The sequence below is a fragment of the Didymosphaeria variabile genome (genome assembly GCF_027946475.1).
Source record: "Didymosphaeria variabile strain IMI 356815 chromosome Unknown scaffold_4, whole genome shotgun sequence".
Taxonomy (NCBI): Eukaryota; Fungi; Ascomycota; class Dothideomycetes; order Pleosporales; family Didymosphaeriaceae; genus Didymosphaeria; species Didymosphaeria variabile.
This window is the reverse complement of record NW_026611623.1, coordinates 3,661,578-3,673,851: the sequence shown is the minus strand read 5'-3', so window position 1 is coordinate 3,673,851 and position 12,274 is coordinate 3,661,578. Positions and strand designations below refer to the sequence as shown.

The window sequence follows — 12,274 nt, the reverse complement described above, 5'->3', positions numbered from 1 at the left end:
GCCTCAGGACTCCGTATGTTCGCGATGCGCGTCGATCCTATTCCAGGGGTATCCTGCTCCTACACATCACCCATTTGCTGATCGCCACTTTCTGCAGCTGGGCCCACGATACCGACCAGCTTCGCATATGGTACGGTGATCCCTTGAAGTTCGCGGTATTTTCCTATTGAGTATAAGCAGATCGACACGCAAAAGGATGCTATGTGTCGACTTACCAAGTATGACCACTGCTTGTTTCAGTAGCTCCTCCCTCTTCCAGCCGGCAATATCTTGATCGCAGGCGGCATCGTCCTCGTCTTCTTCGATCAAGCCTCGTGATAGATCACGTAACAGCTCCTCTATTTTGCCCCTTAAGCCTTCAGCTCCAATGCGCTTAACGTACATCGAAAAGTATATCTTGAACTCAGACTTGGCGCCAAGCGCTCTCGCAGCAGCGACACGATTCTCAAGGTGTGCAACAGAGGTACATGATTCGAAGCTTTCGTAGCCCTCCGCCGAAATGAGCACCTTAATCAGTCTCTGAAGGTAGAATGCGCGGCCGGTCAGAAGGAATTGATTCGTAGTGTTACGTTCAAGCATGGGGATGATGCCAGCCGAGATGTTCTCGATGGAGACTTGGTCGTGCTTTTCTATGCCAGCTGCGCTGCTATCGGACTTCGAGGTGACGTTGCCAACGGACGAATCGGTGGTGTTCCAGTACTGACTGCCAACTGCCCACCAAGGCTCGGATATGCGTTGCCAGACGTACATTGTTGGTGAATATGCGTACCCGTCGCCGTTGGACATAGCAACGATGACACGGCCTTCAGAGTTGAGGCGCGCAAAGACGATGCCGGGTGACCTTGTCAAGTGAGGTCCCTGAGCATGTGCTGCAACGTCTAGTATAGGCGCTAGAGAGATGGGTGGGTGAGGTGCAGACATATTCTTCAGGTTCCAGACATAACACATACCGACTGCGCTTATTGCTAGCAACCACCATCCGCGACAGTCCATGATGACAGGCTGTGCTTCGAGTATCAAAGCATTCAGTGTCCTTCGTCCCGCAGGAGACCAGGCGTAAACGGATCCATCCTCACATGCGGCGGCGAAAAAATTCGTGTTGCCTGTTACGAGGAGTACGGGTTTGGGTAGGAAATCTTGCCAGAGCATTTTTCCTTCCTTGGAGCAGGTGATCCTGGCTGGATCGTGGTCTTGCGCGCGTCCTGTTCTTGAAGGCGCTGTAGCGTTCCTGGCCTCTAGTATCACTGTATCAGTATCAGCTTTGGCGCCGTTTGGCTGTGGCGGCTCGCTGCCATCCGCCGTCCGAACAATGATGCTTCTTAGTTTTGGGACAGCCATGCGCACTTGGCTGACGGTGAGCGCTGGGTTGACGATTGCGGGACGCAGAACCTGTGAGGGACCTGCGTCGTTTGGTCTGACAGCATTGTTCGCTCCAGGTGGTACGAGCCCATTCTCGCTGTTCAGTACAATCGCCGCCCCACCAGGTTTGGCTGAATTTGCAAGGCGCTTTTCTACCTGGTGATCCTCGTCACCCTCGATCTCTGCAAACTTCCTTTTGTTTCCGGTGAGCATGGCGGTAAGACCGCCTTTGGCATAGCCGTCATATGGTTTGGAGAGATCGAGAATGCTGTGCGGGTTGCTGTTGCTACCACCAGCTGTAGTGTTCGCCGAGATGAGCTGCGTCTGTGGAAGGGAAGATGGTCCAACCCCAGATGAAGACGATACTAGCATGGGAGCTATGCGCTTCTTGCCGTTCTTTATTGTAACGCGCTGTTTGAGTTTCTCTACACGTTCATCGACAGGTGGTTCGGCGGGTAGTGCGGGTTGCGCTGTTGACGAGCCGTTTGTAAGTGAAGGGGCGCTTGGCAATGCACTGTTGCCATTGGTGATGGGAGGTTGAACTGCGCCGCCGTCGCCCATGAGAGCGCCCATTCTACCCTGGACGCCCTGTAGTTCATTGTTCTTGCTGTTTTCTTCTAGGAGTAACGCATCGGTGTTTTCGATGATTCCCGCTCGCCTACCGGAGCCATATTTAGACAGTGATTTCTCATTCTCTGATAACGAGGCCGGATATCCAAGCTCTCCAGGCTCAAATACCAGCGTAAGAATGCTGCCATCCAAGCTCGTCACAAACAGTGTCTCCCCATTCGGGGCCCATGCTAGGTCTGATATCGATTTCATAGCCAGCTCTTGTGTGAGCATGAATGGCCGCGCATAACTTGTGTTCCAGATACTGAGACACTTGTCCTGGCCCGCACACGCAACAAGTGTGACGCTATGAGGTTGATGGCCATTCGGATCGGGATTAGGTGGTTCCCGGTGGAAAATCCTGGGGGAAAACGCGCAAACCTCCACTGGTCCTTCGTGGCCGACTAAACTAGTATCGCTGTCCCATGAACCACGCGCTACTATTGCTACTGTGCTAACGGGGCCATTGGTCGCATTCGCAGCCGCTATATGCGCTCCATCCGGCGACCATGAGCAGCGGCGGAAGTATGTCGTAAGGGGCGAAGTCTGGAACGGTGCAGTTATGCTCTTTTCGAGCGTGTAGTTGTTAACCTGATCTTGCGCGGTAGCATTGGGCCCGGGGGAGTTGAACCGAAAGACCTTGATGGTGCGGTCGTCGCTGGCGGTCGCAAAGTATTTGTTCGCGGGGTCAAAAGTGATGCCCTTAACATGGCTGCTATGCACGTTTGATAGCGTTTTCAGCTTCTCAAATGTATGGCCAGACCAGACCACAACCTTGGAATCCAACCCCACCGACACCAGAATCGAGGAGTCCTGCGCCCAGCCAAGATCCTGCACATCGTTGTCGTGGCCTACTAGGCGGCGGAACACTCTCCAGTTCTCTACGGGCGGCACTTCGTTCGAACCTAGACCTGCGCGTCAGCTGCCGACCAAGGCCCAGCTTGTAGCTCCTTAACCCACCAAATGCAACATGCGCCGGCGCATTTGGGTCGAGCGCGTATACACAGACAATCTTGTCGTCTGCACCGGACGCGAGGTACTTTCCGTTCGGCGAGAAGCGCACCGTGTGAATGGTGCCCGAATGATGATTTACGGCGGCCAATTGCTTGGGCTTCGTGTAGTTCGGATCGTGCGAGTTCAGGATTGCTTCGGTGGACCATATGCGCACGTAGCCGTCTGCAGGCACCTTGTTAGTCAAGAAGTGCAAGGCGGCGCACGGCGGGCGAGGTCCGCAAGAGCGACTGCACGGTGTGGGAGAACGAACCTCCGGCGGCCGTCACCAGGCGCGATCCATCTGGCGACACATGGCAGCTGTATACTTCGAAGTCTTTGAGATCGCCTGAGTGTAGAAAGAAAAGTCAGCGTTGCGTGTCCTCCATGGCTCGAACTGCTGAAGCTCTGAATGCGGGAGAGGTGACCGTACCTGGGTGGGTTAACCACTGTGGCTTCACGAGATGCATGGTCGCGTCGTCGAGTCAGAAAGCGAGTGCATGCTACGACGCGGCCATGTGCAAAGGCGGTTTATATCGAGCGTGAGGATGCGTATGCCGGGAGCGTGTCATTCGTTAAGTCGCGGAGAGCGTTGGACGCGACGGGCAGCAGCTTGGCGAGCGACTGCAAGGCTGAACCAGGGTATGCTGATCCGCACCCTAGCGCGAGTTGTTGGAGCCAGGCGCAAAGAAGCAAGGTGGAGCACATGCACGGTTGGTTTAGACATTATCTTATTTGGATAGGTAGATAGACTACATGTGAGGCTGTTTTCTTTGTGTGAATGTATAGCCTTGTTAAAATGTTCGAATGATGGTCGACGGGATGCCTGTAGACGACCTTGCGCTGTGCCATGGTGCAATCGACTCGAACGAGAGCAGCATTGGCCCATCGTTTCCTCGCAGTCAAATTGGCATCTTTGGTCGCATTGTGAGTCTTGCCGAGATCGAGTATGCGATGCGCACTCGGGCCGTGCGTAGAGTGGGATGGAAAGCAGCTCTTCAATTTCCAGAAGGGTTCACTTCGCGATCTTCTTCCGCTTCTTGAATACCACTGCCGGGGTAGCCCCGGAACCCTCTTCTTCTTTCACCAAGGCCGCAGCGGCGGCATCATCACCCCTCTCCTCTTTCTGTTTTGCAGCAGCCTCCTCTACAGTTGGAATATCCGCCAGTGGTTGCAGCTGAGCCTCTCCCTTCACCACGTCTTCCCCCTTGACCTCCTTTTTCAACTCCGTGTCTTCATCCTTGATGTCCGGTTTCCGCCTCTTAAACAACGCCTCGATATCATCATCGTCGCCTCCACCCTTTCCAGGCAAGCTCTTATACGTCTGTCCCCACCCTTTCTTGCGTGTGATGGTTTCACCCGCCAGCTCTCTCTCCGCCTCCTCCTCATCCACCTTTCTCTTTCTCACGCCCTTGTTCAGCGCCTTAAATTCTCCATCCTCTCCTACCTCACCAACAACTTCCTCTTTGACCACCGACCACTCGCCCTTGAGTGCCATCCCACCCCTCGCCTCATCCGGCACCGCAATGCCCATCGCAGCGAGCTGTTCCCATTGTTTCTTTCGGTCCTGCAGCGTCGCTTTCTTATCCTCTGTTTTCGCGAACGTCGGCTTTGCTGGCGCATCGGCGGAAGCGGACGAGGCTGAAGGGACAAGCCCGTTCAATCGCGCGACTTCATCTTTGGCGCGTTGCTTCTGGCGCTCTTGGGCGGCTTGTTCGCGGTGGAGTCCCTTGAGAGAGCGCTGGATGTTAGACTGGTGGCGGCCGGTTGCCTCGTGTTGTTGGCGTTCGAATTTGGTGTCTTTGACGTAGTCTTTGCAAAACTTGCACCAGTATTTTGGCTGCGCTAATTTAGTATATGGAAGATAGAGATAGGACATTAGGACTTACTATCGACTTCCAGTACTCCGACATGATTGTAGTGTTGTTGGAGACTTGCGCGGTTTGCGAGAGTGAATCGGAGATTATGTAACCCCGCAAGTTGCGCGCGAGCACGTGCCGTGATAGCTCCCAACAATCGTTCGCGCAAGATCGTAGTGAATTCACCTCATGATAATGTAGACCACACAATGAACATCCATCTCTACTACTACAATATGCACGGAGTCACATCTGGCTGTATCATATGTTGGCTCACTCGACTAAAAGATCTTTACCCAGTAGACTCATGGTAGTCCAAGCAGCCTAGGATATCGATTGACCGCCTTATAACAGCTTCAATATCTATGCGAAACTTGTGACCATCTTTTAGTAGCTACAAGAGCTGGTTTATCCTCGTATTGTGCGAGCCGCGCTGCATCAAATCAGGCATGACGTAGTCGTGAGTTGAGGGTCTTCGACGTAACGGCCGCCACCAAATAGGCGGATGCGAACTATGCGAGGCGTATGGGCGCATCAAGTTAGCTGGTCCAACAGTATAATCGAAGACACGTATGCATCCAATCACGTATCTGCAGTGTGCTACCGCTGCGTGCCGCCTATCCACTTTGGGAAAATCTCAAATCTCGCATTATACGGCGACCTCAGAGGCGGGTTGAATCGATCCCGACCGCGACTACGTCCGTACACATCGGTGCATCTACGAAGCTGGACACATCGGACGTCACAATAATCTACCTTATATAAGATCACGATGAGTTCACTCCAGATGGACAGATCCATTTCGAAACTCAGAACAACATTCTCGCCTACAGACAAACCTCATCATTCCGTTGCGCTCAGTTACCATCATGTCGAGTGCCTCATTCCATCCCGAAACGTCCATACCAGATCTCTCTGGACGGGTTTATTTTGTCACTGGAGGTATGTATGGCCGTAGACTATACCAAAGTAGTTTTCACTGACCTTGTCTTCAGGTACAACGGGGCTTGGAGCCGGAGCTATCTCGTTGCTCGCAGCCAAAAACCCAGCCAAGATCTTCTTCAGCGGGCGAAATAAATCAAAGGCCGACGAATTGATCGCCAAATTGGAGAAGACATCCACCTCTACTGAACTCGTATTCGTCGAATGCGACCTCTCAAGCCTCGCCTCCGTGCAGCAAGCAGCCAAACGATTTCTTGCACAGTCAACTCGCCTCGATGTCCTGATGTGCAACGCTGGTATCATGGCCGTACCGCCTGGTCTTAGCAAGGATGGTTATGAGATACAGTTTGCAACCAACCACCTCGGTCATGCACTCCTCATGAAGCTTCTTTTGCCCAACTTGCTCGAGACTGCACGTCAGCCTGATTCAGACGTGCGCATCGTCAATCTATCATCGACCGCACACTCAAATACGCCAAGTGGTGGCATTGAATTCAGCACGCTAAAGACGGAGCAAGCATCCCTCGGTCCAGTATACCAATTCAGAAAATTCACACGATATGGCCAGAGCAAGCTGGCCAATCTGTTGTACGCTGCGGAGCTGGCGAAGAGATATCCGAGCATTAAGTCTGTCGCGGTACATCCAGGATTCATCAAAACAGACATGACGACGGGTACGAGCTTCATGAACCGCCAGATCGTGGCCATGGCCAGACTAGCGAGTTTGGCGTCAGGTGGAAGGAGTCTGTCGTTCGAGGAAGGTCCATATAACCAGACTTGGGCAGCGACTACACCGAAGGAGAACCTTACAAATGGAGCATACTACGAGCCGATTGGAAACTTGACAGTTCCACCAACAAGCTATGGCAAGGACAGTGCTTTGGCGAAGAGATTATATGACTGGACGGAGAAGGAGCTTGCAGCCTTTGAATGATTCCTGATATTTCGGCTTTGTCTCTTAACTGTTGCCCTTATACCCTCGTTTACGGAATAGATGCTTGACACAAATATAATGGGACGTTCTTTGAAGATGCGAACGCTTATGTAGTGTGCCTCGTCTCATCATCCGAGGGATAGCCTAGACCAGAAGTTTTGGACGCTCTTGGAAGCTTTCTTCTTCGAAAGTCAGCGAGCGAAACGAGGAACCCCTAGTATTAGGTAGTATGCCTCGAGTCGAGACATGGTACCATAGGTATTTAGTTTGTAGGTATCATCGAAATCCGACGGCGAGATACTAGGCCCGCGATTCTCGTTCGTGGGTTCTCATCACCATCAGTAGCAACAGAAGACGAGCTAGAGTAACTGTATCACTAGCGCGAGTATCATTAGGGTGACAGCTGATGAATTCGATTACGCGGCTCAATTCAAGATGCTTCAACACGTGCGAGGAAGGTGTTTTCGCTGCAGTTTCTCTAAGCGATGTTTGGTGGCTGACAGGCAGCCCCGCTTCTGCCAAACGCCGTACGCCGAGAGCGGCACTCGGATGAGCCTTGTATCAAACTCGCAGTCGCACAGCTCGCTCACCATTTCCACGTCGCTTTAACTAGACACTACATGACCGCAGCGCGAATGCGAATATGGGCTCCAAGACACCCGACGGTCATCACCAGGGACCTAATGGTACACTCGTATATATCCGCATCCTAGTCGAGTCTAACACGTGAGCAGATTCCCCTGCACACGCTGCAATTGCCTCCACCAACCCTCAAACGCCAGCTGCAGCACGCGGCCTCCTTCAAGGTACACTCGAAGGGGAGGAAGAAGGTGAGTAAGACCCAACAAAGGTATGGTACGTTAATCTGATGTTCGTGACAGATGGAGACGACGACGATGCCAAATGCGGAGCTAATGGGGAAGTGAATGATGCCAAAGGAATTCAGAAGAAAAAAAGGAAGCGGAGCAAGAAGAACAAAAGCAAACTGCCTGTGCACCAAACGGTTCCTCCCCGAGTTGCCTTGTCCAATCTCTTCCCGAACCTGCAATACCCTGCAGGTGAAATTGTGGAGAATATCGTCGATGAGAATCTTCAGCGTACCACCGCCGAAGAGGTCCGTCACCAAGCCGTGTTGGACGATATGGATGACGAATTCCTGAGCGACTATCGTAAGGCTGCCGAGGTGCATCGCCAAGTCCGAAAGCACGTCCAGACCATCGCAAAGCCAGGCATAACCATGACCGAGCTTGCACAAGAGATCGAAGACGGTGTGAGAGCCCTTGTCGGCCACCAAGGCCTTGAGACGGGCGATGCTCTTAAGGCTGGCATGGGTTTCCCCACAGGACTTTGCCTGAACCACGTTGCTGCACATTGGACACCCAATACTGGCAACAAGGAAGTTGTCTTGCAACATGACGACGTTCTCAGTGTGGACTTTGGTGTGCATGTTAGCGGAAGGATTGTCGATAGCGCCTTCACCTTGGCTTTCAATTCCGTCTACGATCCCTTACTCGCGGCGGTGAAGGCGACCACCAATACTGGACTGAAAGAAGCCGGTGTCGATGCCCGCATGGACCATCTGAGTGAGGTCATGCAAGAAGTGATGGAGAGCTACGAAGTCGAACTCAAGGGAAAGACTATTCCCGTGAAGGCCGTTCGCAGCATTACCGGTCATAACATCCTACGCTACAAGATTCACGGTGATAAGCAGGTCCCTTTCTACAAGACCAAGACGAATCAGCGTATGGAAGAAGGCGATATCTTCGCCATCGAAACATTTGGCACCACAGGCAAAGGTCGGATGATGGACGATGTCGGCGTTTATGGTTATGGACGGAACGCGAACGTGAGCACCGCGGGCCTTCATCATGCATCTGCCAGATCATTGCTGAAGACGATTGATGCGAACTTCGGGTCCATAGTCTTTGCTAAGCGCTATCTCGAACGCATTGGAGCCAAAAACTACCACCTTGGTATGAGATCGCTCGTGCAGCACGGTGTGGTCGAGTCGTACGCACCGTTAGTCGACATTCCCGGCTCGTACGTAGCCCAGTTTGAGCATGTGAGTATTCTCCACAAACTAGAGTCCAAGACCATTTTAACTTTTGACGGCAGACTGTTCTACTACGTCCCAATTGTAAGGAGATCATCTCTCGAGGCGACGATTACTGAAAATGGTGACGTACCGGGGGCACTGGACTGGTCAGGTCATGATTCTTCTTTGGTTTAGTACTGTGCTTTTGACTTCAACAGTCATGCAACGCGTATCCAAATTATCCCTGGAACGCGAAAATACGAGGATTCAACATCGCACATCTACTGCTGTCACCTAGAAAAGTGATGTCCAATTTCCTGTACGGAAGATGAGCTTAGGTGAGTCATGATAAAAGCCGTCTGTTAAAGTTTGGCAGGAATTGAGCATCAAGCTGTAACGAAGCGATACGGATCTCTCCGTTTCTTCACCGTAAGACTCGTTACGTCGATTGACTAGGATGGAGACCACGGATGCTGTTATGCTAAATGAGATGGTGTTGACCTAATCAGTTCAAGCTCATCCAAAAAAAAAAAAGACAAAACAAGCCTAGTAAGGCAGTATATAAATCTGTATTCATGGGTAAGAGGTACGCCAGGATATATCGGATACTTGAAAGCAGTGATGGAACGGAGTAGAGGTGGGAAGCCAAAAGCAATGGTATACTTACGCCTCCACAGCCAGGGACTGTACGAGCGATGGAGGCTAGGACTGCCGACATCCGATCGCCGTACCTAGTACTAAAGGATGCAGTTCAATTCAGGCGCACGTGAAGATTATGTGCAACTAGAATGAAAATGGACGATGCTTCCCAGATAGGAGCAGAAACGAGAGAGTTCCAAAATTGGTGAGTTGCTGCCGGGTGGCGATCCCGCAGATGTGATTGGTCGGTGAAGCGCATAACTTCAATACTTATCCGCAGCCATGCTAGTCGATGACAGCACTACAGTTTGTCGGACCACGGCGACTCCACTTCAGTATCGAGGTCAGAGCTAACAGACACGATGACGATCTCGACGCCAAAAAGCTTTGGTGCCCATACTCTTACCCGCTCTACAGCGCAGGAACTGCTGACGGCCCCATGCATCTAGTGAGCCTAATCAATAGCCGTATGTGTTGGCTTGACTGTAGTGCAAAACAACTGAAGCAGGCTGTACTCAGCTCCTTCGAGGTGCTGTGTACAAAAGCCCTCAGCGGCCCCGATTCGGTAGCGACCTTTCACCTCCATTCTCATTGCTTTCATTGTTGATCATGGCGTGCGCTCGCTCACTTCGTCTGATCGCTGCGACGGCTTTCCTTTCACTATCAGTCGCCGACCCTAACAGTGTGTGTTATTCTTACGGAGTTGATTATGTCGATGAGGGCAGTTACTTCATCAACAAGAATTCGAATGAATCTTTTACCTGCGTTTCAACCTTTTCAGGTTGCAACAGTGGGCCGGATCCTGCAGAAGTCTTATTCGTTGACCCGGGCGGTGATGAGTTCCTTTGCTCAGAGGTGCAGACCACACCTGACAACACTCCAATGCTATCGACATGCCCTTTCACGAAGAATGAGATGATATCTGGTCACAACATGATCTTGGTAATCGGAAACAACGACGACGGAGAGCCATTTGCATGGCAAAGAGGTAAGTCTACCGTCTCACGTGAAATGCATAGGGCGCTCATGAAAGGATAGACATCTACCTCACTGTTGGAACTCAGGCTACAACAACATACACCCCGACGGTAACATTCAGTGTTACTTCTGCGCCTGTAGTCACCTTGATGACGACCTCTACGTTGGGTCTTACATCAACAATCAATAACACCAATATTGTTACGCTTCCATCAGCGACCGCAAAGAAGACCCAGTCCATCACTCCCCCAGCAGTGTTCACGACTAGCACCAAGACAATCACACGTACACGCCGAGCATGGACGAAACACCTGAGCATCACAACGGAGACAAGCACCGCAACCTGCATGACTCCTGCACCATGGATGCACAAGCAGGACAAACCTTGCTGGTACTCGCCCACTCTGGTCCACCCTGCCGCACTCGAGACTCCCACCGGATCTCCGAGTTACAGAAACATGCACAAGTCTGATCGAGCCGTGTCCGTTGCATACGCCCGTGCTCGTATCGAGGCGGCTAAGGCTCGCCGCGACCAAAAAGCTAAAGTGGCGGCCCATTTCGATAAGCGCGCTCCGGACCTCCCAACAATAACTGTCAACGCCACAATACCAGTGAACGCCACGATCACTATCACTGGCAGTCCAATTACCACCACTGAGTCTACAGCTGTATCAACTACTGCTACGATCACGTTGCCACCGTTGACGGTCTATTCTGGACGATACACGCCCGTTACGACACTGCCAACGCCAACAAAGACGCGGCTCTCGTTTGTACGCACAACTACGACGAAGACCAGGACCATGAGCGCTACGTATACGAAGATGATCGTCGTAACGCCATCCGCGTCATTGAAAGCTTGCAGGGCGCAAGGCGGACACTACTGGAACAAGTGGGATTAATTTCGATATGATTATCTTGAGGTGGAGACATTGTAGCATATCCGGATTTCCGTTCTATACCACCTGCTAGCAACAACAGAAGCATTTTTCTAATTCATATATACACGCATATCTTAGTCTAATTTTCAGCATCCGGATGAATGTGCCATCAGCTATCCAAAACGCATTAATCAAGTATTCAAGTGGTCGCATCCTGATTTTCCGTACGCCACAAGAAGCATATAAGCATGTCGTACGTGAACATTGTCAGCCACCAGACGCCTACATGCAGTGATCTGCTGTCACCCGGTCATCAAACCCGGACCTTGAGTAAATCTTCGAGACTACCGACAGACTGCGTCAGGCAGATACGACGCTAAGGTACGAGCCCAGGCCCCCCAATTCCAATAATCTCTGCCCTGCGCTTATGCGCAACGCTTCGATATGCGGGAGGAGACTCCAGTCGTCTTCGTCCCAAGGTTCGGTGCCGACCGTACCACCTTTAGCTGGCTGTTCCTGCAGCTCATTCCGAGCGTCACACAAGATTCGCGTGGCATTTCTCCTTTGTGTTACAACAATCATTTGTGTGACAACAAAGGTGAACGTCGCCCACTCCACTCCCGTAAACAAACCCAGAGTTTCGGGCTCCCCGCACGTTCCGAAATAACGGCAAGCCGCTGCCCCACGTCAACACGAACCGATAGTCTAGCGTCCAGGACCACGCTGCTAAACCGTGATTTGTACAGCCTTGTTAGTTAGCGGGCACGACTAGGCAAAGACCCTGTTCTTTGTTTTGCCATTACAGCCTCGTGTATGCACGTTAGAAGCCGTGCAGCCGAGGCCGACCCCTCCACCCGGCGCGTCATCCGTTAACCTCCAATTCCCGGAGGCTCGCCTGCGAGTTCTCAATTTAGCACCAGGAGGCCGATCTGCTGGGCTAGCATTGTTTTAGGCTGGACCAAGTGGATGGTAGCGGTTCCCGCAACTACTGTGTGATTGTTCCAGCGATTGCTATCCTCTCTGTAGAACAGGTCTTACGCTGCCATAA

At 52.0% G+C, this 12,274-nt stretch overlaps 4 protein-coding genes across 4 annotated transcripts; 2 read left to right on the top strand and 2 right to left on the bottom strand.

The window, feature by feature from the left end:
- Positions 1–59: 59 nt before the first annotated feature.
- HIR1 (HIR complex subunit) lies at positions 60–3,428 on the bottom strand (the record flags this gene model as incomplete). Its single annotated transcript, XM_056214869.1, has 5 exons — positions 60–163; positions 216–2,873; positions 2,929–3,144; positions 3,233–3,307; positions 3,392–3,428. 5 exons carry the CDS (start codon positions 3,426–3,428, stop codon positions 60–62), a joined length of 3,090 nt encoding a protein of 1,029 aa, XP_056072136.1.
- Positions 3,429–3,973: 545 nt separating this feature from the next.
- N0V89_006096 (uncharacterized protein) lies at positions 3,974–4,871 on the bottom strand (the record flags this gene model as incomplete). The annotated part of the gene is made up of 2 exons (XM_056214868.1): positions 3,974–4,798; positions 4,848–4,871. The coding sequence occupies 2 exons, from the start codon at positions 4,869–4,871 to the stop codon at positions 3,974–3,976; spliced, it is 849 nt and encodes a 282-aa protein (XP_056072135.1).
- An 815-nt stretch (positions 4,872–5,686) lies between these two features.
- On the top strand, positions 5,687–6,693 carry N0V89_006095 (uncharacterized protein; the record flags this gene model as incomplete). The annotated part of the gene is made up of 2 exons (XM_056214867.1): positions 5,687–5,759; positions 5,813–6,693. The coding sequence occupies 2 exons, from the start codon at positions 5,687–5,689 to the stop codon at positions 6,691–6,693; spliced, it is 954 nt and encodes a 317-aa protein (XP_056072134.1).
- A 643-nt stretch (positions 6,694–7,336) lies between these two features.
- N0V89_006094 (uncharacterized protein) lies at positions 7,337–8,865 on the top strand (the record flags this gene model as incomplete). The annotated part of the gene is made up of 4 exons (XM_056214866.1): positions 7,337–7,379; positions 7,428–7,523; positions 7,575–8,755; positions 8,809–8,865. 4 exons carry the CDS (start codon positions 7,337–7,339, stop codon positions 8,863–8,865), a joined length of 1,377 nt encoding a protein of 458 aa, XP_056072133.1.
- Positions 8,866–12,274: the final 3,409 nt, after the last annotated feature.